This window comes from Neopsephotus bourkii, unplaced genomic scaffold (genome assembly GCF_033783945.1).
Source record: "Neopsephotus bourkii isolate Nb327-2 ecotype Australia unplaced genomic scaffold, CSIRO-AGI_Nbou_v1 NB_234, whole genome shotgun sequence".
NCBI lineage: Eukaryota > Metazoa > Chordata > Aves > Psittaciformes > Psittacidae > Neopsephotus > Neopsephotus bourkii.
This window is the reverse complement of record NW_026900744.1, coordinates 16,908,322-16,935,905: the sequence shown is the minus strand read 5'-3', so window position 1 is coordinate 16,935,905 and position 27,584 is coordinate 16,908,322. Positions and strand designations below refer to the sequence as shown.

Here is a 27,584-nt window from a genome sequence, read left to right as displayed (position 1 = left end):
GGGCGCGTCTCACGCGCCGTCTCCCCGCTGTCCCCTCGCCGCGCTCCCCCTTTCCTCCCCCTCCCCTCCCCGCCCCGCCCGGAATGCTTACCAGCCAATAGGCGGCGGCGCCGCTCCCCCCTCCCTCTGCGCGGTGACGTGTGCGAGCCCCGGGAAGAGGCCCCTGCGCGCGGGCGCGTGGCGGAGGCGGGAAGCGGCAGCGGGGAGCCGGCGCTAGCGGAGCTGAGCAGAGCAGCTCGGTCGCCCTGAGGTGACGCTCCCGCGGGTTGAGGGCGGCCGTTCCCTGCCCCCGGCCTGGTGTGCCCCGCGGGAGCCTGGCCGCTCGGCCCGCCGACCCTGCCGGCTTCAGGCCCGGACCGACCCCAGCGGCACCGGCGTCCTGCCGACGCGGTGCTCTTACTGGGAGGCGGTTGTGTCCGGAGCCCTTTCGGAGGGCCGTGCGGCTTGGGGAGGGGCGCAGCTCCCCGCGGACCGTCCTCAGGGCTGGGGCTTGGGGGAGGTGTCGGGGGGCGTGGGTCTCGTTGCTGGCTGCGGCCACCACCGCATAACTTCAGCGGTTGTTTCCAGGATGTTAGGGGGGAAGGTAGCTCACTCATGGTCTCAGGTGTGCTCTGAGTCTTGGCAGGGCTTTAAGCAGCTTCCATTGTTATCTGCGGGTTTTGGGCTTTAATCTATTTTCTTTTCTGTTCCTCTGATTTTGCACGTTGCCGGTGGGCTGTGGAATGACCTTAACTTTGCTGTGGGACCAGCCCAGTGTGCAGAAAGCTCTGCTGGTACCGAGCATGTATCACACCGGCTCTGCTAGTTGATGTTATGCCCTGGGGGCAGAAGGAAAAATATGAAGGGTGCTTGGGATATGGTTATTAGCGTAAGCGCTTTTGGAGGTAGAAGATGTGCCCTCACTGTGCTTTTGAAATGCAAAGATTTACTTCCTATAGCGAGTTGCTTGTCTCCTGAGGCATGCTTACAATTACCAATGTTTCGAAAGGGGAGATGGAGCAACTCAAGGTTTCTCAGGCCTTTTACGAGTACCATAACGCAGTCATGCCTATAAAATCAGGGAGTTTCTGCTAGGAAATCTGATAATGGGATGTATTTGTGGTCCTGCATATCCTGCAAGTGCTGCGTGGGGGAAGGAAGGACTGGTTACGAATGGTGAGGGGCAGTTTCTTTTTGTGATGGTTACAGTAAACGTTTAAAAGTTACCCTGGCATTGTGTCATGATTGATTTAGTTCTAGCAGAGATTAGAGGGGAGGTCTGATGCCCTCTGTGTGCACTGATGTGCTGATGGTTGCTTAGGTAGTGTAATGTTACACCTCTCATCATATGGGAGCTAGACCAGGAGAATGTTTTCATGTATTTCCCCTAGCACAGTTCTTGTTTGGATGTGAAAAATCTATTTGAAATTAGTACCTCTTTAAGTTAATTGCTTGAACTACCCCCCCCTTTCTGCCCCCCCCCACCATGATTTTTCTTTCTCCCATCCTCAAACTCTACTTCTGATTTCTTTCTGATAGTCTTTTAGTGAGATACTCTTAACAGCTGTGCACTGGAGAGGAAGGAGTGCCTTCTTCACCTCTTGAAGGTGATGAACAGTGTACTGAGAAGAGAATTAAACTTGTGACTGTCTTAGAGCTGGAAAACCTGTACCTTTAAGAACAGATGTGGCTCACAACACAGCTTGGAGGAGGAGGCAGTGGAGGGGCCCAAGGAGTACTTTGTTAGTGCATGAATTTATAAGGCAGCTTTATTTGTCCCTCCACTCTTCTGTAGACCCTGTTGTGTGACAGACTGATCCATTCTTAGCCTGTGTTAGGATTTGTGGCATCTCTTTTCTGTTAAAGCAGGAAGATTGAAATGTTTGCCTGTCCAGCATCTCCAGGTAGTTGGAAGCCCCAGGTGGGCAAAATGATCCTTTGCTCTAATGTGATTGTGGGAAGGTTAGGAAGTGGAAAGAGTAATGTCTTCATGATGGTGACTGATGAATGTTTAAAGGCAGGAGCATTTCAGCAATAACTGTGTGCAGAGCTGGTAGGAAGTGAGTATGTCCTGCCAGCTACCTTTTTGTACTGGTTAGCATGGTTACTGCAGGAAGATTTATCACATTCTTCTTTCTTTGTTTTTCATTTAAGTGGGGTTTTTTTTTCAGTATGTAAAATACAATAGTATGTACAATAATATGTACAATAGCTATCAGGTGTTGTACAAAGCCAGCTGGGAAGTTTGCCATTTTTATGGTCTTTGTTTTACAGTTTGTAGTCCTGGCTGTGATCTCTTGAGACAGCACTAAGAGGGGCCATGCTGCCAGAAATAGTGTTGGTTATTGAATTAGTGATTTGTTGTTTGGTGTTGCAAAAGGGTTTTCCCCCTATATGCTGTGATGCCTGAAAGGAAAATGAGAGACTGTTCTACTAGAGAGACAAACATAGGAAGCAGAGTCCTGAAAACATCTGATCATAGTCTTACTTCCCTTTTGCAGAAGTGCCAGCCTCCGTATTCTGAGGAAATCCATCCTTAAATAATTTTGTTCTGCTGTCTTAGTTTTCCTGCAAGTGCATGAATTTTCCTTTCCTGTCTCTAACAGCTCATCTGTGCTGGTACATGTATTCTGTTCACTGGCAGCAAAACGCATGTCTAAGAGTCTGTGCCAAGATAAAATGTATCAAAAGGAAGAAGTGTTAGTTTGAAACTGTGGTTACATACATGCCTGTGTGGGTTTCTGGAAGTCCAGTTCTGAAAAGTGTCCCTGGTTGTAGCTACATCTGAGAGCTGCTTCAGCTGAATTTCCTGGAGAGTATGCTGCAATGTCCATTTGTCACCACACCAGAATCTCTTTCTTCCGTTTTCATTAACTAAAATTTAGGTTTCAGCCTGGCTGTGGTGCTTACAGGTGTTCACTACTGGCAGCCCTATCCCCAGCAGTGACCTTTGTAATTGAATCTGTTGTAGTTCAAACCTGATTTTCTCTTCCTGCTTTTCTGTGCTTTGTAACACAACCATTGTCTGGCCAAGCAGAGCGCAAGGATCTATTGAGGAAGCTCCTCTTTCAGTAACAACTGAAGACTTGTCAGGAAGGGGCCTGACTCAGGCAAAATAATGTGGTGATTCTGCAAAGCAAACCTGCCAGATCTCTTGGAAGACAAATTTTTGTCTGACCTGACTATCAGCATTTTCAAGGGTGCTTCGGCCTATTAAAGATTTCATGAAGTCTTAAGTCATTTTAACTAAAGGTCTGGGAGGGGATCTGTGGGGAGATACTTTGATGGGGAAGCTTGTTTGGTTACTTTGTTCCTTTACTGCTTATAGTAAGGGAGAGGAAGTGTGATCCACAGTAAGTGACTAATACAAGCGTGTGCTTAACTTCCCCTACCCTTATGCTGAGTTCATAATGGAGGTAGGAAAGTTTAGTGTCAAGAAGGCTATGTAAATTTATTCTTGAACAATGTGAAAAGTAAATTAGTTTCTTTTGTCATTAATTATGTGCTATCCTTTTCTTGTCTACCTAGGCAACAATGGCAGGTGAAGACTGCATAAGAAAACGCCCCTCAGGCTCCACTACAACCTCCAAGACCCCTGAGAATGAAGAAACACAGAGGAGACCTGAGGGCGAGAGGTCATTTCAAAACTCAAGCAATGGTGAGACTCTTAGGGTTAGTTATGTCTCTGGCATGCAGCCTCTTCTAAGGTGTCCTTTCTACCTCAGGGCTCTTGCTTCTTTGCTGTTTCATTTCAATGTTTCTGCTCATAGGAAGGGTGCCAAGGTGGAGATCCCTGTGTACCAGCTGCACATCTTCAGCAGGTGTAGGTTGTTGGAAGTGCTATCCTGCAAAACTTTCTCTTCTGTGTGCTGCTTTCAGGGATCTAGAGTAAAGAAAGTGATTAACTGCCACAGGACAGTTGTGTGTGATGAGGAGGAGATGCTTTAATGCTGTAAATGGTGCAAATGCATCTTGACAACAATTCTGAATAATCCTGATAAACACTTTTTTGGTGAATACTTTTTCTGGGTACTTCACCTTGCTTCCTTTACAAGCATTAAGTATGTGGCTTTCTCAGGATTGAACACAGGTGTCTTTAACATCCATGCCAACCTGGCATCTCCATCCTGACAGACAAATGGAGATAGGATGCCACAAAAAATGATTCTTTATTCCTGTGGGGTTCTGTTAATGTGAGAACAGCTCTTTTCTATCCAGGCTGAACCTTGGCTGCTGTAAAATAGAGCAATAAACAGTTGGGTTTGTGTTCATTTGTATTGTGGTTACTTTAAAAGTTATGTGGCTTATAGTTGGCTTTGTGGAAGGGTCTCTGCTGCCTGTGTCCTGTCCCTTGAGCTGCAGGGACAGTTGTGTGGCAGTATGAGCAGTTTTGCCTGTGGACTCTGTGGGCACTGTGTCTGCCTCTAATTCCTGGGTTATACTCTACCACATTCCAGCCCAGTGATAAGGAGGTTAGCGGTGAAATTGCAGCTTGTTTTCTTTCTCTTTGGAAAACAGACTAAGCAAAAAGCTTGACTAGTTTAACAGTGTGCCATGTGAGTATAAGTTCCAAAAACCTGGTGCCAGTGGGTCAAGGGGAGAATTCTTGCTGGTATGCTTCTGAATATTGTCACTATTTCACAGTACTTTCCACTGAAACAGGAGTTGGAGCAAATTTAAGTTTAGGACAAGTCAGATATCTTTTTGCAAAAAATAGGTTGGAAAGAAAGCCATCCCACAGATTACTTGGAGAACTGGGGTGTTAAGCTGTTGGTGGTATGGTCATTTTAATTGAATCAAATGGGACTGTGCCATTAATGCTGTTCTTAGAAAATTGCCTGTAGTTGATGGCTACTTGAAAACGATTGTGATGGGTTTAGAAGCAGACCTCTACCTTTTTATGTATGGAAACACCTTAACTGTTACGCATGAATTTGAGTTCTTGCAAGCTTGTTGGTAAAGAATAAATAAAGCTGTTATAATTAGCACTTTATAGGTGGGTGTGCCTGTCTTTAAAAGCCTTTCATTGTAATACCTCCGAGACATGGCATAATTTCACTGCAGGTGAAATACTGTTTGTATGTAGCAAGTAAACATTCTGGGGTAGATCTCTTGGAAGTATACTGAGCTTTCATGTGTGTATGTGTGCCTTCTGGGTTGGCTTTTAATAATGCAAGTGTGTTTTAATACAGTGCAAACTGCAGTGAGGGGCAGCAGGGAGGGATCCTGGTTAGTTAAGACTAGGTACCTTTAACCTTCTGGAGTTGCTGCCATTTCAGCAGAAGTGTCATAAAGACTTCAGTTTTTGTAGACTCTTTGTTCAGCTCAGTGATGGGGACAACAGAAATGCCACAGGGAGGTAGGAGGCACAAATCTGATGCCTGACCACATTATAGGTCTGGGTGAAAGATGCATTCCTCTGGTCCTGAGTTGCCCCGTACAGTGGGGTTAGATTAGCAGCTCTGACACAAAGGTTGAAGCTTTACAGAGTTGAACTGCTCACATGTTCCAGATAGTGGCCTCTTCATGTAGTCCAACATGCTTGCATAACTAGGTAGGCCGTTCTGTGAACAAATAGCTGAGGTGGAAGCATTTCTCAGAAGTAACCATTGACTTCTCGCTTTCCTTTGTCCTAGTTATTCACTTCTGAATAGCTGTTTCTAAGGCATTAGCCCTGATGTGTACAAAGGCAGCATGGGGCTAATTATCTGCTCTCTGGCAACATCTTTTTTTATAATGTAGCGCACCGCTGGCTGTTATGTAGAATTTTAGAGAAGATGAGTGTTTATTGAAGTCAGGGGATTCCAGCCAGGTCACGACAGTGTCTTGTATGCAGGTGAGTATGGTATTGTCTTTGTGGTAGTTATTTCTGTAGGAAAAACTAAATAGCTAATGTGATTTCTAACCCTTTATTCTCCCCAATAAGCAAACACAATCAGCTTTTTAACTTAACAGTTAATGTGTCAAAGGCAACTGACTTGCTTTCAGAAGTGTGTGAACTTTCTACAGAAAGTTCTAGGCCATTAATCCTGTTTTCATTAAAACTCAAATGCATTGGCAGATCTGAAATTATTTAGGGGAATAATTTTAATCTGTATGTTGTCTTTAGAGCTATGTTCACTCTGATTATTCCATCTTTATAATTTAGGTGATTATTTTCTTTCTTGCCTCACCAGTGCTTCTGAAGACTGACTCATTGCCTGAGTTCTAAGACTGAATAGTTTGTACTCTGGTACCCCCAGATTTATAGCAACGTGGAAATATTGACAGCTTTGAGATTGCCAGAAGAATCCTTCTGTCCTGTGATGTGTTTGTATATTGTAAACATTCAGGCTATGATTTCACTTTGACAGAGCAGCTGAACTTCAGTCTCATATATCACTTATCTTCCTTGAACTGGCTCCAGTATCATAATTAAACAACTAATTCGTTCCTGGGATAGCAATAGAAGGTGATCTAGGCAGCCATAATCCCTTGTCAGAAGAAGGGCTTCCTTAAGATTAGTCTTACATGTTTTCAGGTGGAGATACATAAAGAAATATGAAACTGTTCTGCTTAAGGGGATATTAATATTGGGCAGCACCAGTTGCAGGGAAACTTACCTGAATTAACATAATAGAAACTGCATGGGCAGATATTGAAAGGTTAGAAAGGCTGTTCTCTCAAGCACACATCTGAGCACCTCTAAAATACGAAAATGAGACCATTCAAAACAGTAAACTGATGGGTTTGGAGTTTACCTTTGTTTCCTCAGAAATCAGAAAGGGTTTAGAAGTGTCTCTGGAGACTGATCAGCAAACAAACTACGTGGCATATCTTTGTTTGGTGTAAGCCTGTTTGGTAATGCTAATCTTTGAAAGGGTTTATTATCTTCCACTGAAGAGATTACTATTGATCAGTCTCAGGGCAAACTTCCTGACACTGCGTGAATTGTATGTGCCTACTGATAGATGTAGAAGGAGGGAGCTCTGAGACTGAGAGAAATTTGGGAGGCTTTAGGGTTTGCTGTCTGACTCACAACAGTAAGCATTCATTCATTCTATCAACAGGCTGTGTTTTACAGATTACTAAATTGGGATTAAGCTGCTTGAATTGAGTATTTTGGATCTGTTTCCAGGAGGTGGATCAAACGGAGCAGTCTTGTCTGAGACTAGGTGGGTTCTGGTGATTCTAGGCTCTCATATTTTGCAACCTGTGGATTTGAAGACTGAGCAATATCTTGTGAAGAGCCTGTGGGTATGGTGGCATGATGTAGAGAATGCAGTGTTTTCTTCTGCTAGTGAAGAGGCTGTTTGGGTCCTGTGTCCCTGCAGAAATGACTTAAAACTGAATTTCTTGCCCAACTGCAGTGCACTTGCCTATGGCCTATGTGTTCCTCAAGCAGATCAAATGAGTTCTGGAGCAATCCAGTCATAACTTGCCTCTGTCTGCTGAATGGCCACATAAATTACTGTAAGTTAGAGTAAGGCTTATTAGCATCAAATTATTAAAATACGTTGTACCAGATATGGAAGACTTCCTCTCTTTACAGTAGCCTTGTGCTAGGTTGGCTTTAACATTGCTTTCCTTAAGATAACATCTTTAGTGTTTTTAGAGAGGGAGTCTGAGTCCAGGCATCTGACAGTAATGCAGTCTTTCTGCCTACATTGCTTTAACCTCTTGAATAGTGAGTTATCCAATCAAGAAATAATGAAGATAATATTTTTAAACCCTTTTAGAGAAGGGCACTATTGGTACAGTTTGTATCTGTGACTTTCCATGAAGATCCTGAAACTAAACAGATCCTGACATCATTAGGGGAAAATGCTTCTGACCCATGAGTGGTGTGCTTGGATGTTCCAAGAGCTGGTGTTTTTTGTAGCACATGTGGCAAACTGAAGTTCGGTCATGTGCTTTTTCTAGCTTTTCTGCGAAGAGGCATTTTTTTTGTCTTGAATGCAGTGCAGGGATTTATACAGCAGTAGTCTCCCTGGGTTGTTCTAGCTGCTCAATAATAAGGTTATTGTCACAACACAGAAATAGTTGGAGTGGCAATGGCTCAGAGTGCTGGGCTGCAGGCAGCTTCTGTGGCTGGTGAAGTCACTACAGCCAGGAACTGTAACTGCACACAAGCCACAGTTTTACTCAAATGACTTATTCCCACATGTGCCCTTGGTGGTAATTGCAGACTGTAGAGGTTAAATAAAATTAATTCTTTTGAACACAGTTAATTTTTGAGAGCTTTCTTAGTAGAGTGCTGGCTAGTTTTTCATGTAGGAGCTGATTTTATTGGATCCCAAGCAACACTAACAGATTATAGGAATGGGATGCTTCTTTAGTCATCTTGCATATCGTTTACCTATAACATGCACAGGATTAGGTTGAAAAAGGGACAGCAAGATCCTTTAAGAAAGGTAGTTTGAAAATCCTTTATGAAACTAAAGTTGCTCAAGTTCTCAACAGTAAAAAGCTTTCTCAATCTTCAGGTGATTGTTTATTAGCCTGGTTTCCTAGGGAAACAAAACTTACATTTAAATTGCTCAATTTTTTTTCTTCCAACTTTTGAACCTGCTTGGAATTTGGGCTGTGCAGCGGGGTCGCATCCTGCAGGGATCAGTTTCTACAAGCCCAACACAAGTGGTCAGCTAAATATCTTATCAGTGCCTTTGCTGATAGGAATGGATCACAACTCTCATTAAGTTAAAACTTCTCTCTGTGAGCAAAGCTATTTCAAAGTAAACCCTACTTCAGTCTGCTGTGAAATTTGCTACTATTTCATACAAGTCTTCAAAGGAGACTTCTTTTCCTTAATGACTTTAATGATATTTCCTGTTTTCTAAAGTCATATCCCATCTTGTTTTAAATGCTAAGATGTGCTTGCTTGTCCTGTGCAGTCTTGAGTTCATTTTTGTCTTGATATTGCAAACCCAAAGTGATAGTCTTCATTGCCAGTGTCAAAGGAAAATGAAGATTTGGACTTCATGGCAATGTGCAATTCTTTTTAGACTCAAAATCATGTGGTGATTCTGTTCTACAGTGACCTCACAGAACATAAGTAGCAGCTTGCACAATGAATGATTCAAGAAAATGATATGTTCTCTGGTATCTGCCTTGTGACACAGTTTGGGTTTATGGGGTGATGCAATACAGCAGAATGAGTTGTTGTGTTGGGTTTTCTTTTACAGGAGGCTCCTTTTTCTGGAAAAAGCAATAAGCTTACAGGTGTAAGCTTGTGGTTTTACTCTGAGATGCATATACTAAAGACACGGAGATCTTGATTTATTTTTTTTTTAAATCCTTTTAAAGGATGACATGTGTCTAGTCTAGCCTGTGCATATACATTACTGTGTGCATGAATAAAGTGATAGGGAGGACACTACACACAATTTGGCAATTACAATACCAGCAGGTCAGAGACTGGCCTCGTTTCCTGTGCAACACTTACAGCTGTACATTAGGTATCTGTGAAACTATATCCATCCATAAGGCTTTGTAAGTCAAAAAGGATGTTTTGTTTCCAGTGACCCACTCTTGGATTGATACAGTAACTGAGGCTTTGAATGCAAGGTCTGACAGGAAATACATGGTCAAAGCAGTGGTGATTAATTTTTAGCTTAGCTCACAAAGAAAGTAGTGCAGTCCCTTAAGCCTCATTAGCTGTTCTCTTTGGCCACATTGGACAGCTTTAAGCAAAATTGATAGTCTTAGAGACTGGCAGCTGGATAAGAGACACAAATACTATTTATTTTTTTTTCAGGGGAAGGTTAGTTGTGCTGTGTGCTCAGTGGCTCTGTTTGGCCTGCTTTCTAGCAGGTGAGTGCAAGGCGGTTCTTAGTACAGTAATAATGGGAGGCGAGCACTGTGAATACAGTTGTGGAATGGGACAGTGAGGGAGTAGAGCCGTTGAGGTAATATGAAGGGGATAGAGTTCTGCTTGTGCAACAACCTGTTTGGTTTGTTGAGGTTTTTTTAGTTAACTGGGAAAGAATCCATTTGAGACAAGCAAAGTGCACGAGCCGAGTGGACAGGGAACTTTGTAGTTACATCTTACACTTGCAGAACACAATCTGAGTTTAACAGCATGGTGAGCCTAAATGCTGAGGTTTGGGGTTTTGTTTTTTTTTACTTGGAGGTGAAATGCATAGCAACCAGGGATCCTATTTTTGTAAAAGTCTATCTTTGTGTAGAGCCAAAAACTGATGGTGTTAAGCAGTTTCTTTGTTTGTTGCATTGCAAGGCTTCTAAGTAATAGATTGTTCTTGCTGGTCTGTTCTTAAATCTATAGCTTGTGTGGCATTTTTTATAGACAAGGAAATTGATGCTAACAACCTAACATAGTTTTATTGGAGACAAAGTCTCTTGTTTCGTTTAACTCTTTTCCAGTATGGGAATTGGAGTCATCTCTGAAGCAGGTCAATCTAAACTTCTTACAACTGGTTGCTCATAAGAACACCTTCAGACTAGTGTGCATCACAGAAGCACTCATTCCTATGAAAACAACATGCTGCATTTTGTGTGCATAGGCTGTGCTTATACAAGGAGGACAAGACAAGAAGGCTGTGTTATGAGCCTTGATATCACTAAAGTCTGTTTTGTCACACAGCAGCACAACACAACATTAGCATCTCTGTGGCAAATCTGTTAGCTCATGCTTCCCTGGAATATTACTACGGAAGCAGTTCAGTACCCTCTTTTTTTGAAATGTGCTACTTAGAAACTGAACATGCAAGTTGTAATGCTAGCCATTGTTCCAGCGTAAGGTACTGTTGTAGCTGTAATTGACAAAGGACATTAACAAGACAAGATTTGCTGCTGTCTTTTCACTCTGATGTTTTAGGGCGGTGAACAGTGCTGCCTTAATCTTACTTTTCCTTCATGTGCAAGACTGTTTTAAGTAACTTTTTCTTCCATGTCGCTTTTATTGAAGTGAAAAGCCAGCTGCATGCTAGCACTCTACCACCACTTCAGACAAACCTTGTCTTGAAATTCAGCTAGTCTGAAATGTCTAATTTGTTTATGTTGTTCCTGTTGGTATAACAGAGGCATCTCAGATCTGTATAGCTCTTTATGCAAAAGAAAGGGGTTATCTGAGGAGTTACATATTAGCCAGCGGCATTAGTAATGATAAGAATCAAATGATGTTCCTAGTGTGGTTAGACCTAGCTGTTTGCTTAAGTAATGAAACATATTGAAGGATACAGTCAAACTGATATCTAGCACTTCTCCTGGGGGGATGAAAGGAGGGGGAATAGCCAGATTTGAATACAGGATAGCCTTCCAATTTGCCATTTAGCCTGTCTTCAAAGCTGGTTGTGTTATTTTACAGTCGTTGACTACCTTGTCATTGGCAATGTAGAGACCTCCAGACAACTTAATCTTGTGTCTGTTTCACTATACATAAGATAAAGCTCTGATAAAAGATCAGCACACTTGGATATGACCTTTGAAGTATTGTTTTTATCGCTGCTTCAAGGCTGAACATGTTTAGGGACCTTGGGAAGATTTGCAGAGTTGCTGAAAATAAAGCTTTTGAAAATATGGCGTGTTATCAGCTGTTGACTGTCTTACAGTGCTGTGATCCTAAATGGCTGTTTAAAATATTTGGTCATAGCTCATGAATTTCCTGCAGCTTTGTTTTGAACTTACTGGAACCTTACTAGAAGTCAGAAGAAGTAGTGAAAAATCAGTGACTAAGTGTGTTGTGCTTTCTGTGTTTTCAGACATGAAGCTCACATCACTGAAAATACACATGCTAAATATTTGCTTTCTTCCTTAGGCCGGGTTGATGTTGACCATGTGATAACAAGGAAAATGCAGCTAATAGCAGAAGCTGAGGTAAATACACTTTAGTGCTTGCTTGTGGGGAGGAGTGGGATAATTGACCCTGAATGTCTTTTGGAGAGTCACTAGTCCTGGAACACGGATACCTCTACTCAGTCATAGCTTGAATGCTGTGACTTTTATACAGCCCTCTTTCTTGCCTCTTCCTCTCCTCTGCACAAGTGGGACAGTATTATCAAATGCAGTTGTCTTACACAAAGATAAGAATGAACTTTGAGGCCTGTAAATAAAATGGAACTTCCCTTGCTGCGAACTTTTGGTGGTGTGATTATCAGCTAGCCTGCTTGCATATTTAGTCTTTAAAATGCTCTGTGTCCTGCTATCCATTGAATAAAAAACAGTGTGTATCCCACAGCTTCTCTTGCCCTTGCTATGGAGATGACCTTCCTGAGCCTTGGTCCCACTTTTTTTGTCAGTGAGCAGTAACCTAAAATTAAATAGTGCTGGGTATTTATAATATTGTTTATGTGAGCTGCCATTGTCTTAGAGTATGTTAAGATGATTTATGCCCAAATTAAATGAAGTCAGCTAACAATGAACTGCACCCTCCTTGTTAACCATTGTTTTGTAGCACACATGTTCTTCAGGGCAAATCATCGTGTTCTCTTACTTAATTTTACTGCAGAGAATTCCATGATAAGATGAAGTAAGCTAATTGTGCCAGCCTTATGAATTTTAGGGAGTAGTTAACTTATAAGACAGAGAAAAATATTTTGAACCTTTGAGTTGTTTTCCTGTTAGTCTTTTTTAAATATCTTCTGCAAAGGATGTACTGCTGTTTGTGCTAAAACTCCTAAAATTCAGCCCATTCAAGGGGTAGTCAGCTCTGAATTCTATTTTGTGTGTTGTCTTCTCTGAATGATTATTACTGAGGACATGATAGAGCAAGCCTCATATCTTTTCTCTGCAGACAAAACAGCCACTGCAAATCACTATGTTGGCAAAAGATGCTTGCACAAGAAAACTCTGACTTGTAAGCACGTGTTGCTTTATAAGTTCCAGGGAACACTGCTTGAGTGCAAGGGGACAACTTGATCTCGGAATTTTTTATTTTTTTTTCTTCCAGGACTGTCTGTTGTTTCTAATTTTTTATTTATTTTTTTTCCTGTCCACCAGCTTTGAGACATTCTAGTTTGTAGATAAATGTTTTCTTAGCTGGAAAGAGGATGGAAGAAAACCAGCAGGGTCAGTGGCAGTTTAATTACTGAAGTTTCTCCCAAAACATGGGGACTTCAGGTTTTAAACCCAGAGTTAGGCAGCTTGCAAATTTGTTTAGGGTGCCCCAGCGCTACAGTAATAGCTGTAAGGCTGAGTAAAAACCTCCTTCTACTGCAAAATTCCTGGAGCATCTGACCCTTTTGCTGTGTGAACTGCTGAACAAAGGTTAACTACAAACCTTTTAGAGGATGGGTATCAGAGGTCTAGACAGATGCTTACTTCTGCAAAGTGCTGGTCACGGACAACTCCCACTGATTTCAATGGGATTTGTAGGTGCTAGGTGTTATTCATGCACAGTATGCCTCAGTGCATTTGCACTCCTTTCTGAAAATCTAGTCCTTTGTTCATCCATTTGCTGAGTTGAGAATTGTGTGTTCTGTCAGTTGGTCACGTTTCAGTGACTTAAAATTATGAAATCTGTTAGAATAAGTAAAATGCTGGGGAACTTTTGCAACTTTCTCTTTATAAGTACAGGGTTACTTCCCTCAACTTTCTCTCACTTGTGACCAATTACTGGCCAGCTTCTGCTTTTTATGGCGTAGCAATCTTCTAATACTTGTCCCCTTTTTGGTTTTGTAATGATCTGATTCTTTTGTTTAAAACTTAATGGTGACAGCTGTATGGATCTGCCCAGTTCTTTGTCTGACTTCAGGCATGCTTTAGGAAACTTGGTTAAGTGCTGTCCATTGGGAGAACTACAAAGAGGCTTTTCTAAACATTTCTGTGTCCATCTGTGCCCTGTTGTAGTGAAGGCTGGTGAGCAGCATGTTCTCTTTAGTTTCATTTTTTTGGTGGCTGGGTGCAATGTACTTGGGTTTATTGAGCACCAGTGGTTACTCTGACAATTGCTCAAGTAGATTGCCCTTTGAATGGCAAAAGTAATAGTTGATAACGTAGCATATGCTGTGCAGTTTTGTGGTACAGTTTTACAGTTACTATAGGCCCTATGCTCTGGTTATATTTTATTTAATCTAATGAAAAATTATGCCCTGCATACCCAATCTGAACATATGCACATGTTGATATCAGCTCTGGAGGGTTGTATTAGGAGGGGACATTTTCAGCAGAATGCTGACTAAAGGGAAGATGTAGTTAAAGGAAGTAATTTCTGTTAAATTCTTGCTGAGAGGAGATTAGGCTGAAAAAAGGGGAGAGACTAAAAAAAAAAAAGAAAAAAAAAGAAGGGTTTTGTAGGAATAAATAGTGCTTTATTTGACATGGAAATTTTAGGTTTGCAAGAGGAGCAGAAGTTTCTATTTGACTTTTTTGGTAGGGATGTACATGCATGCTGTAAAAGTAGGCTGTGCCAGAGAGCACTAGCTATCTTCTGTTACAGGTTGTAGTTCCAAACTACTCAGGGTTTTTTTTCCCTTTTGCTTTTAAAGAAACAAGTCCACATCTCTTGCAGACACAATCCTCTGCCTCCCAGAAAAATGGTACCAAAGAGAAGCCAACTCCTAAGAGCTTCTGTTTCAGTAAGCACTGGTGAAGCTTGTTTATTCTATGCTGGCAGCTGCCAAACAGGGGAAAAATGTTTTTATTAAGTTAAATATTAATCTGCTTTTTCTACTGTGACTTCTGTTTCAAGAGATGTCTTTGGATCTGACCGCTGTGATACAGCAGGAATGTCAAGTTCTGATGCATCTTGACTTCAGGGCTTTCTTATTTTATGTGCATCTGTATCTTCTGCCAGAGTGAAACTCGCTTACTTGGCTGTTGTCACATTAGACAGCAGCATTTTGTAAGAATATATCATCTGTTAACGTATTTTGTTAATCTGCAAGTTTTGCTTCTCAAGAGAGCTTTTTAGCTTAGCTTGTTGGGTTTTTTTTTGTGATCCACTGCATAAAATCAATCCAAGCATGCTGGGGAAGTGAAGCATCTGTCATGGATGACAAGTGTCCATCGTGGAAACAGACCCCTTAAAACATAGTTGTGGTATGAGGTCTCTATGAGAGGCAAACATATCCCTGCTGCAGCTAACAGATCCAGTTTCAGTTAACTGTCTTTTCCTTCTTTTCTTAGACCTTTATCTGTTCTTTTTAAGCAAAAAAACAATGCAGCTCCATTTTTCTTCAGCATAAATATGAGGCACTGAGATGTAAACGCTTACTGATGAAACTCAAGTGTGACAAATGCCTTTTTGAGCGAAAAACAAACTTTGTGTGCACAACTTCCAGGCTCTCTCCTTGAAAATTAATTTCTTGGTTTTGTTATTTTCCAGCCTTAAAGATAAGGAAGTAGGTAGCAGCTGCGACTTCTGAAGGTGGTTGGGGAAGCAGACATGTTCCTAAAGCAGCTAATCATTAGGAAGATGAGATGAAATGATAGATAGTTATCATGTAGGAAAACTTGAACCTTGAATCTGGGGGCCAGTTGAAAAATTCCAGGCAAAAGGATGGTCAGACAAATGTTGCTAGTAGGGACTTGCATTAGAAAAACAGAACACAGTATGCATAGATTTGAAGTAATGTCTTGAAACTTGCCAATCCCCTGTGCTGAAGATGATGGTTCGAGAACATGCCAAAGCATTCTCGAAAGGCTTATGGTTCAGAAACTCAGTGGTTAGCTTTCGTTCATGCTTCATCGCTATGCTCTAGTATTGGGAAAGCCATTTGGTGTCTGAGAACTTGGCATTAAGGAACTGAATTCTCAGAAGTCTTATAAATCACTGTCTTCTGAAGTGCCAGAGATCTTGGGGTTTAGATTCCCAAAGTTCTTGCTGCAGCAGGGTGAACACATGTTGCCTTTTTCTTTCATAGAGGAAATACGTTTTGCCTACCCTTTTTTTTTTTTTTTAATCATAACACTTAAGCCACCACTCAAATGTCAGGATCCTTTCTGCATATAAAGAGTAAGAGAATTTGCATTGCAGCAAAAAGCTTTCCAGAGTTCTGTGTAGCACTTTCTGCAGAAATAAGTAACTGAACTTTTTTATTAAGTTTCTCCTAAATGGATCTAATTTGAAAAATTCTGCCTGGGGTGTGGGAGATCAGGTCTTTGAAAGTTTGTAATGGACGGAGTAGCAGATTAACTATATTTCAGACAGGAAAATACATGGTTGAATTACACATGCTCATCTTTAGGCAAGATGAAAGGGGTGTAAGAATATTGTATCATTTTGCAATCTGCCTTTTGAAGATTAACCATATCCCTTGTCTAGAAACTTATTATTGGGAGAGCTAAGTAATGTTTTTCTTTTTCTAGAAAAACTCTTTTACCAGTTGAAGCAAGCAGGCTCTGAGCAGGGTGGCCTCTCCTTTATCCTCAGCTAATTATATATATATATATTTTATTCCCCCCTCCCATTTTTTTCAAAAAAGATGGTAGAGAAGGATGCTTATTTCTGGCTTTTGATGCACCCTTAGAAGTCGAGGCCTCTAGTAAACTACATGCTTCAGAAGTTACTTTTGTCTATTAAAATGAAAGAAGAAAACTAAGAATAGGCTAAGAATGGTTCAACATTGTCGCAACTGGCTGTTAGTAGAGATGATAACCTGTGTAAAGCTGTCTGAAGAAAAGGGAATGTAGGAGATTCAGCTTGGGATATCTGATCCCATGAATTCTTAAATTTCAGTCCTGCTGCCTACCAGGTTTTTGTCTGTCACTGCTCAGTCTAAATACTTAGCAATGTTACTCTATCCGTTGCTCTCCTAAAATTTTTCTGTGCATTCTGTAATTTCAGTGGTACATGAAAGTTTTCATGCAAACAGTGGTAGCAGTGGCAGGGTAAATTTGGTCCTTCTTCTTACAGTCACATCATTTAGATCACCTCTGTTAGGGTGTGAGAAAATCAATGGCAATTGCTTAGCCACAAGCACAAGAAGGTCAATTTTCCCCTCAGAAACACTAAATGGCTTATAAGTAAATCATCTTGTACTTATTTTGTATGCTAAAGATGTAACTAGTTAAAATTGAGAAATGTTTTCTGGGGCTCATGTATCAAGCTTCTTGGCACTCTAAATGTGAAATACCTGCCCCTCCAGGCATACATATGAAGATCAGTGTGTTTACTTTGCTTCTGTGTTGCATCTGATGAAGAAGAGACATGTTAGTATTCAAAGTTCTTTGGCCTGAGGTGTGTGAACAGGACAGGATAAGCCCCAGTCCTGTCCAAGTTGGCTCCAGCTGTTGGCAGATGCTGCAGGAATGTTTTCTTCATGCCTTGCTTTGTCCTGCTCTGGGATAAGAAGAAATACGAATATATTTCTTAAATATATATGAGCACTTAAAATATTCATCCAGATTGTTAACCACTTTTCTGCTCTGTTTTTACTGTCAGCAACTGAAGCCAGCTTTCATGAAGGAAGTGGACAGTCACTTCACAGAATTTGTGAACAATTTGGTGGCGAAATCAGCACTCCTGGATTCCTCATCTTCAGCCTCCTTATTCCCAGCTTCCTGTTCAGAGAAGGAACTGCTCAAAGCCAGGTAAGTCAATTTTAAGGTGTTCCTATAATAAGAATGTTGCCTGAAAGCCTTATTTCCTTTCTTATTTCCTTTTGTTTCTTGTCTCTAATGTTCTCCTCTTTGTTTGAAGGACCTTAAGGGCCCCTCCAGAACATGGGAAGATCTTTACTGCCAGGAGATCCCTTTTAGAGTGAGTAACTTAACTCCACATTTTCAATCAAATTGTTTGAAAATACTCCAGGTAGCAAACTAACTAGGCTTTAGTTTCAGGGGTTCTCCCCACCACCACTTGTGCCCTTATGTTCAAACCTATGTGGACTAATTTGTTCAAGCTTCTCTGTTTCTAAAATATGTCTACTACTGCCTTCAGGCTTCCCTGAAAGTAAACCGTAATTACAGTCCTCTCAGTATTGCTGAGATAATGGCTGATTATCCTTTGTCTAAGGATAAACCAAGGATGTGTCTGTGTAGACTGGCATTCAAATTCTACATTAACTTTACTCTCCTGAATTGGGATAGCAATGATGTCATCTTACCCAACTGTGGAACTCTGAAAGCTAAATTACTGGAGATGTAATGTGCTATGGGAATGGCCTTATAGCATTTTAATTTCTCCCTTAGTGAGCTGTTTGAAGTAAGTCACATCAGGACGATCTACCACATGTTCATCGCTCTTCTCATTGTCTTCATCCTCAGCACGCTTCTAGTAGACTTCATTGATGAAGGAAGGTAAGAATGCTTCAGAAAGACAAGGATCAGGGCTGGGAAATGCTTGCTTCCAAGGCTCCAGAGGTACATGAAACTGCAGAGTAGAGCAAAAAGAAGGGGGCATACTTCCTTGAGATATTGTTGGAGGAAGGGTTTTAAACTTGATATGCTTTGAATATATGCAGAAATTTGCTGTTCAGGGTATATGGTAATTTTAAGCTAGATATTAGGAATATCCTACAGGTATTCCATGAGAATTGTGGCCAGCACAATTTGGCCTAACATGCTTAGTTCATCCCAAGACCAGCAAAAGGAGGAGGTCATTACTGAACGTAGACTGGTTTAGTTGAATATCTTAAGTGGTAGCTTTCAGCTGCTTGCATTGCTTGAAGGAGTGCTGGGTTTAGAAAAACTCCTAATATTTCAGCAGCCCTTCCTCTGCTTAAAAATGATAGTTCTGCAACACTGTACTTTTCATTAAATAAAAATAGAACTTTTTGTTTTCTCTAGGGAAAAATCTCAAGGATATTGGCACAGATGGTTAAGACTGTGCTTTGCAGGTAGCCAGTTGTAAACAAGAATGAAAGACTGGTTTCCTCACACTTGCTTGTTGCATTAAACAGTATCTTGGCAAGCTGTATTCCATGTACACAAGTAGGATTACATGTTTATCTTGTTGATTATCTGATCTTCGGTGTACGAAACCAGACCTGTATCTTCATTATAATAATTGTCCCTCTTTCTAGGTATAAGAACAGGCTCATGCACCATTATTATTTAGCTGACCCTAACTTAGTGTATGGGCATTGGAGGAGAAAAGATATTTACCTCTATAACAAACAGGGCTGGATTCTCTGATTACTTAAAATAGTGAGAAAATTGTTGCTGTGTTGTCTGCTAGATCTGATAATTTGAATATGGTTTGCAATTGAGCCTCCACATGGGAACAAATAAATTTTGTTGGTGTGCTTAATACTGCATTCTAAACTAAGGTCAGAAAAGAGGAGCTGTTTATGCGTAGGAGCAGGCACTGGTGACTTTGATAGTCAGTAAGGTTGAAGGTCCTTTAGTTTTAAGCTTGGTTAATTAGCCAAAGTACCTGGTGCACACCAGCTGGACATATTTGGACTGACCGTCTAATGACCTTAAGCCTTTTGGGTAACCTCTAAATTGAATCCATGTGGAATGCCTACAGATTTCACAAAGCAAAATTAAACTACATTTAAGTGCTGAGTATCAAAACGTCTCCATGCCTATAGAGGTGGGGAAAAGCCTCTTTAGACTTTAAACCCCTGTGAAGAACTGATTCTTTGTGTAATAGTGATGATGTCTTGGGAGTGTTCCTCAAAAGCTCTTTTGGACCCTGGTTCAGCAGTGGATTGCTTAGTCACATGCTTGTTCTTAGAGATTAGCTTGAGCATACTTCTGAAGTACATGCTGATCTTAAAGATGTGCTTAAGCCATGTGGGATTTGAAGGTAAGCTGTGCCTAAACAGCACTGATGGCATGAATCCTTCGTCTTTCACTTTCTGATGTGCTTGTGGTTGGTCACTTAAGTCTGCCACAGACTGCCCTCTGTTTCTGAGCTGAAAATCCCCACAGTCACTTCTGTCTACACTGTCAAACAATTTATCATGTGGAAGCTTTGCATTTTGTGGTCTCTTAGGGGAGTAGAAATATTTCTAATGAAACAATGGACACCAAGTACTATCTCTTTCCTCCTGTTTTCTAGGCTGGTCCTAGGATTTGACCTCTTGGTCTTTGTTTTTGGCAAGTTCCCAATCGTCTTCTGTACTTGGCTGTGCATGTTCTGTGCCACAGTTACTGTTCCATACAACCTTTTTGTCTGGTGGGCCCAAGGCTATTGCAGTTCTTCTCGTCGGGCAATCCGCTCTCTCTGCTATGGAATGTTGTTCACACTGTTCCAAACAGCTGGACTCGGACTGGGACCAACCTATATTGCTGTATCATATGCCCTGCCTCCAGCTTCCCGTTTCATTGTAATATTGGAACAGGTAAGTCCCTACCCAGTTTCTTTGGATGTATCAAACCTTGTTTTCAAAATGGAAAGTGTCCTTTTTCCTAAGGAGTCAAGTGTTACTTTTAGTCATAAAACTAAGCCAGGGCTGTAGATGGAATTTGTCTTTGACTTGAAAACAGACTTACATGCAGCAAGTCTAATGAGAAAAAGTAGATAGTAAACTTCATTTTGACTTGGAAAATTGTTTTTTTTGGTTGTTTTGTTTACCCTATAGTTAAGATTTTGTTGTGAGTTTTTGCTGGACATACTTTAAGGCTGAAATTCCATTGATTTCTATCTTCTTGAATCCAACTTTAAGATACTGTTATGCCATAGTTCACAAGGAAGCTATGATATCCCTCTTAAAAAAAAACTAAGAAAAAGAACAGCAGAAGTACGTGGTCAGCAAGTGGTTCCTGTTTCCCTTTCTGTTCCCAAGAAGGAACTGTCTTTGTCCTGTAGTCATAACATTATTGAAACTGGAATTTTCTTTTTCGGGGGAAGTGGGAGGAAGAGTGCAAAAGTGTGGAGGACTGGTCAGACCATGGAGTTACAATAAGGATGGTCAGAGGTGAGCATAGGTTTGAAGAATTAACTTTGGATTAGACCTCCCTTTGGTCCTTCAGTGTGAAATTGAAAACCCTGTTTGACAGCTATTTATGCAGGGTGTCACATTATTCCGGCATGGTGGTAATTGCTGTAGAACACATCTAACTTCAAAGAGTCAGTTTCAAGACTTCCCTTGTAAAAGGGGTAAATTGGAGAGAAACAGATGTTGAAGATGTTGCTTTAAATGTTTGATCCAGTCTTTATTGAGAAGTTTGGAAAGCGAGAGTGTTAAACTGCTATGTTCTTGGTCTTACAGGTTCGTCTTGTTATGAAGGCTCATTCATTCATCCGGGAAAACGTACCCAGAGTCCTATGTTCTGTAAAGGACAAGTCCGGTGAGTAACTTGCTGTCCTTTTTTTTTGATAGCAGTGCATAACCAATTCTTGTTTCCCTGCAATTGCAGTGTGCTCCCCTTCTGAACTGGAGAGGTAGGATTTGAATAGGTGACTTTGGATGGAGGTGTCACAAGGCTCTAAGCTGGCCTTCTGCATCATAATTTCAGCCTAAACCTTTTCATTTGATATTAGGCAATGAGCTAGGCTGTTGTTCAGGTCTAAGTCATCTCTGCATCTTAAGTCTTTCTTCAACATGATTACTTATTTCTGCTTTTAGGAGTAAAAGGTATTTAGAGGCTGCCTGCACACCTCCAGTTCAGTGCTGTAGTTGAAATAACAGAAGTTGTAGAGGCACAGAAGCTCTTTCAGTAAGGCATGCCAGAGCAGAACTTGAATCCACATGTTGATACAGGCCTTACAGCTTCATCTTTCTGGGAAATAAATGTGGTACCAAAGTGTTAGCACTGCACTACTGTTAGTCACCCTCACTTGTAAACTATGCTTCATGGCAGTTCTGCCTGGCAGGTTGTCTTGATTTGATTTATTTTCTGCAAATCCCATACCTTTAGTTCCAGGCTGAAGTTTTTTGATGTGGTAAGGGTTCTATGTTGTGAAAGAGTACTGGGAAACTGAATCATGAGTAAGCAAAAAGATTGCAGAGTGGTCTTTTTTAATTTTTATTTCCCCCTTCCAGGCACAGTACCTATTCCCAGAATTTCTCAGTACCTGTACTTCCTCTTTGCTCCCACCCTTATCTACAGAGACAACTATCCCAGGTAACGTAAGCAACACTAATAGAACATCAAAGTAGTCTAAAACCTTAAGCCAACATTAAGCATCCCTGGATGTGATGGATTAAATTTATGTGTTACAGCTTTCATAAATATGTAGTTAAGTCAGTAAATGGCAAAAGTGGGACTTGTTCATGAAAACTCACTTTAACCATAATAGTATTTTGACTTTATAGTTCTGTTTTTTTTTTCTTCGGGAAGTACACTTGAAGTGAAACAAATTAAGAGCATGCTACAGAGTAGCTGGTGATGCACAGTTCCTGCAGTAGGCTTGTGTGGTGTTTTATGTGGTGCTAATAAGCAGCCCTGCCTCTTGAGTTTGAGGAGGCAGGCTGAAGCCTTTAAAACTGGGAACTCCCAAACTTTTCTGTACTTTGCTGGATTGCACTTTGACAATTGTCAAGTCAGCAATCCTTTACGTGACTATTGGGCAGCTTACCACCTCCTACGTAATTGCATAATGCTGCCCTCCAGATACTTTTCCATTTATGGAATTGCCATAGTTGTCCTGCTGTAGTTGAAAGGGGGGAACCAGCAATTTGGCAGTCGTCTCTTGGATGTCAGGAGATTAAGTACTCTAGAATTCAAGCCCCATTTTTTCTCAGAGTATAGGTAAGTAAAAATCAATAACCAAAGGGAGGCCTTTCCTGCTTTGAGCTCCTATTTAGATGTGATATCGTATGTTCTTTTTCCCTAGGAATCCCACAGTAAGATGGGGCTATGTAGCTACCAAATTTGCACAGGTGAGTAGTGCAGCTTTCTGAAGAATGCACTTTTGGAGATCATCTAAACTGTGTTGCTCAGCAGTTCTCCCTTTGGCATTAAATCATTGTTTACTTGGTGGTTGCTTACCAGAATAGAATACTTTTTCGTGACTAAACAAAGAAACAGTGATTGTGCTGCATTAATGGTTGTGTCAAAGGGGAAAAAAACCCCTGAAGTAATTGCTTTGAACAAGCCTTTAGAGTCCATTCCATACAAACAAAAGCCACATGTATGTGGGGAGTTCAGTAGCCATGTTCCGGCCCTCTTTCTTTACACTAATACTGTATTGTAATGCACTGGCACAGCTACCTATCGGCAGATATTTGGACCAATTTTGAAATAACAAGGCCCTGGGGTCCAAATCTTCAGTGCTTATTTGAGCTTAAGGTTTGAGCTTTACATTTCTGGAGTGAGCTTCAGTAGCTTCCTGTGGATGTGTTTCCAAGTAGTGGCTTTGTTTGAAACATTTACTTTCACACAATGCATTCAGCATTTAAAAAGCAAAACAATTAAAAGGCATGAAAAAGCCTTTGGCTGCTTCCTCTTTGGCAAAAGAGGGTGGCAAAGCACACACCTGTCTTACAGCAGTCAGAGCACTTAAAGCAGTGACTTGCATTTTGACCCTAATCCAAAACATGGGTTCATTAGCCAGAGAAGGCCTGAGGTGATTTGGGCTGTAAACATCCCCTTTGGGATAAAAGAGAAGTAAGCTTTAATACTGGAAAAATACTTACTGTAGTTAAATCTGTTTTATCTGCCCTTGTCTAGGGCCTAGATCAAGGGTACCTTCTTTGGCCTTGGCACAAATCTTCTGTGTCATAACTTCTGAATTGATAAGACTAGGAGAAACTTAGAGCTGCTGTAGCAGTAAAGAGAAGTTGATTCTGCTCCTGGCTTTTAATGTGCTACAGAGATGGTTGTGGCTTACTTTCTGGCTGAACCCTTAGGGAATTTGACAGCAATGTAAAATAAATTATTTCCACTTGTTTTGGCAGATGCTGTTCCTGTCCCAGAGTTGTCAAGTGGTGATGTGTTAATTGTGCATTTCTATAATGGAATCAATTTTTTTTTTTGTTCCAGGTGCTTGGTTCACTTTTTTATGCCTATTACATCTTTGTGAGACTCTGCATTCCTCAGTTTCGCAACAGTAGTCAAGAAACCTTCAATCTTCGAGGGCTGGTCCTCTGCATCTTCAACTCCATTCTGCCAGGTATGACCTAGATTCACATGTGACTTTTATCTTTATGGTAGAGGCAGAAGGGAGGGGAAGTGCTTCATATGAAATGCATTCATGACAGGAAGAGATCAGCAAAAGAGGTCTTGTGGACAGATTTAAGACAGCATTATGGTGTTAACCTTTAGAATCAGCAGCACAAAAATAAAAAACCCAAAACTTGGGTTTAAATTTAGCTGTCTTCAAAGTCAAAATCTAGGCTCTTTGGAGCCCTAGCTATAATGCTTTTACTTTTTTGTATAGGTAGTATGAAGTTCATCTCTGTCAGTACCTATAGGAATAGTCTTGACTGTATTACATGCTCTTGCTTATGGCAAAGGGAAAACACTACAAAATCAATCTGGACCTACCTTGTTTTCAGGTGTACTGATTCTCTTCCTGGTTTTCTTTGCGTTCCTTCACTGTTGGCTCAATGCGTTTGCTGAGATGCTGCACTTTGCAGATAGGATGTTTTACAAGGTAAGAAGAGGAGTCACAGTTTATAGAGCTTCTAAAATTCTTTTTCCTAATGAAAAGGAAGGAGGATGAAATTGAAGACTGTTTTACTAAACAAAGCATCCACAGGGTTTTACTTGGCTTATGCTGCTAGGACTTAAGTTTTACAGCACAGCAACAAATCTATCTGGCTTCCACTTGGCAGTCTGAATTGTTTTTAAGGTAACATGCTCTGTGAGCAAACAGGACAAGCCAGCGATCCTACCCAGTAGCTCTTTTCTCTCTTTTTATTCTGTATCTTAGCCACTGCAGTTTGAGATGAAATCAAACTTTGATATACAGAGCAGAATGTTGAAAGTGTAATGGAAAGAATTATTTCATGGCACATCTTGTTATCTTAGCTTGGTATTATTCAGATCAATATTTTCCAACTTGTTATCCTATAAAATACCTGTAGAATTTTTTATGCTTAATGACATTTACAGTCTTTCAACTGTGCTTTCAGGACTGGTGGAATTCCACTTCCTATGCAAACTACTACCGAACCTGGAACGTAGTAGTACATGACTGGCTCTATTACTATGCCTACAGGGACTTCCTTTGGGTGAGTAACAAGAAAATGTGTTCTTTTGTTTTGTTAATTAAACATTTAACTACTGCGGAAGACAGTACATTTGTCAAGATGCAGCATCACTGTCCACTGAGAAGCAAAAAAAAAATCTTGCCTCAGCTGTTGTGGTTAGCCACTGTGCCTTTTAGAGGTCCATTGTTCATTTCCATGTCTTTAATGTCTGCAGAATGTGGATCTGAGATGTAGGAACATGAGGATTGACTCAACAGTCTGAACTGACATTGCACTATTTTGATGAGCTATGGTAGATAGTTCATGGGTGGGCTCAACATGAGTACTTATGCAGGAGATCAGAAATATGCCTGAAGAAAAACACCTAAAATCCACAGTTCTCTGTAAAGCACTTAGCATTTCATGTGTGTATAATATTTGGTATTATTTTCTCTTTCAGTTTTTTGGTAAGAAGTTCAAAGCAGCAGCTATGCTATCTGTCTTCACAGTATCAGCTGCTGTGCACGAATATGTTCTGAGCATCTGCTTCGGCTTCTTCTATCCAGTTCTCTTTTGCCTGTTTATGTGTTTTGGAAGTAAGTTTCAAGGAGAGTGTATGTGAGTGGTTTGCTTTTTTTATAACAAGCATGATTTGCCCTTGTGATAATGATGACAGTTATCTAGGCACTAACACATAGAACTGTTTCTTGTCTAGGAGTTCCAATTTTGAGTCCAAACTTTGTGAAGGGATTTTTGCAGCAAAGTAGCTCAGTTAGATACATTTTTACGCACACACACACACACTCTGGGTTTGCAAGCTGAAGACTTAAATGAGTAAGGTGTTGATGGAGAGGAAGAGTACTGTATATGAAACACTGCTGCTCATGTGACAGTACCTTAGTAGTGCTTCCTCTTTGTCACATCTTAGTTGAATTCTCAGCAGGAAATCTCCCTCTTTAGAGTTATAGTGTAAGATAAGTATGTCTTTGCTACTACAGTGAGGAAGGGAGTCCATTTAGAAATTAGAGCTCTTGCATTTCATTTTAGGCTTTGAGTTAGAATGAGTTACAGGGCTTTCAAACCCTAAGACACCTCTGCCAGCATGTCTTGGTTACCAGCATAATACAAATGATATTGATCCCCAGAGGCATACAGCTGGGCTAGATTATTGGCAAACTTACTGGAAGTAAATGTCAAATCAGCTCATAGTATTTGCTCTACTGCCAAGCATAATCAGATTTTTCTTGCGCTATCCTGACCTCATGGAACAGCCTTGTTGCTCCAGAGATGAAATAAAGGGAGGTAGAGATCCAAGGAAATGAGTTGATCTTTGATTCTTTAATCCTTAGTTTCTGAACAGTGCTTCTCTTTTTGTCTGTTCCCAGTGGTCTTCAACTTCATCCTTAATGACCGTCGGAAGGGCCCCATCTGGAACGTGATCATGTGGACTTCCCTCTTCCTGGGCCAAGGTGTCATCATTTGCCTGTATAGTCAGGAGTGGTATGCTCGCCACTACTGCCCTGTGGAAAATGTGAGTGACTGATCTTTCCCATGGGGTAACTGACCACACAAGTGGCTTGTTCCTTCATGCTGTGGCGACAGGGCAGAAGTTAAATGGCATGAGTCTTTCTGGAAGTGTTGTGTCAGATCATTTACAGTTATTTAGTCTGGAAACTGCCAAACAAAAGTGCTTTCATTAGTGCTCTTTCTATGCTGATAGTATTTCACGACTTGAAAGTGAGGGTTTGTTTTCCTCAGTTTAATTTCTGAGGACATAAGCCAGTACTTGTGAGTATTCTAGGCAGTTCAGGCTGTGTGAATGGAACTGCAGCAGTTGGCCAGTGAGGTCAATAGAAAACCTTTCTAGGAGGCTCACAGAAAAAACAGCCTGTTGTGTCTCTCCCAGCTTAGAGTGGGTGGCAGTGAGAACTGGTTGCCTGTAAATGGTCAGTTTGGGGTTCAGTTGTGTTACTTTCTCTGACTTACAACTCATTTTCTTGGTATCACATTCTGTTCTATGTAAAATTTCTTGCTGTCCTAGTTGATTGCAGTTTTAACCCAAGGTATCCTCATGCAAACTCTATTTTAAAAGTTTCTTTTTCCTCAATCAGGAGTTTACCATCATAAATGGCTGGCTTCTTGACACAATGTACTGCTAGATGCAGCATTTACCTGATGTATCAGAACTGGGGGTAAGGTGGGTGGCAGGCAAACAACTTGTGGCTGTAGCTACACTTCCGTGCACTGTTTAAGTGAGGATAAGAATAATAGGCTTGCAGGGTGTAGAAATGCTATTTGATCTTTCCCATAGGGAAATTTGACTTCAGTGGACCACACACAACTGGTGCTGTTGGCCTGTGACTAACTTACTGCCTCTCCATGTTTTGCAGCCCTCATTCCTGGACTACTTAAAACCACGCTCATGGTCATGTCATATGAAGATGTAAAAATGGTGTGCTCTGGCCACGTCATCGCAGAATATCAGAGTTGTCCTCCAAGTGTTTGGACCAATGACCTAACTTACTATGGATTTTTCTAACAGAAGTTGTGCCTCCTGATTACCGGGGAGAAACTGTAATTTTTTTAAACATTACTGAAGCAAACCAGTTGACCTGGTTTGCAACAGGCTTTAGGCAGTATCTAGTATGTGCTGTCTCACTTTGAGCCATTTCATGCCAGTAAAACATTGAGCTGAAA

General features: G+C 41.0%; 1 protein-coding gene across 1 annotated transcript; it reads left to right on the top strand.

The window, feature by feature from the left end:
- The first annotated feature begins 111 nt into the window (after nt 1-111).
- SOAT1 (sterol O-acyltransferase 1) lies at nt 112-27,584 on the top strand. Its single transcript, XM_061345612.1, has 16 exons — nt 112-250; nt 3,508-3,637; nt 11,735-11,793; nt 17,300-17,448; nt 17,558-17,617; nt 18,049-18,156; nt 19,868-20,150; nt 21,021-21,099; nt 21,795-21,876; nt 22,589-22,634; nt 23,737-23,866; nt 24,252-24,349; nt 24,831-24,929; nt 25,348-25,483; nt 26,273-26,418; nt 27,278-27,584. Exons 2-16 carry the CDS (start codon nt 3,514-3,516, stop codon nt 27,332-27,334), a joined length of 1,656 nt encoding a protein of 551 aa, XP_061201596.1. The 5' UTR covers nt 112-250; nt 3,508-3,513; the 3' UTR covers nt 27,335-27,584.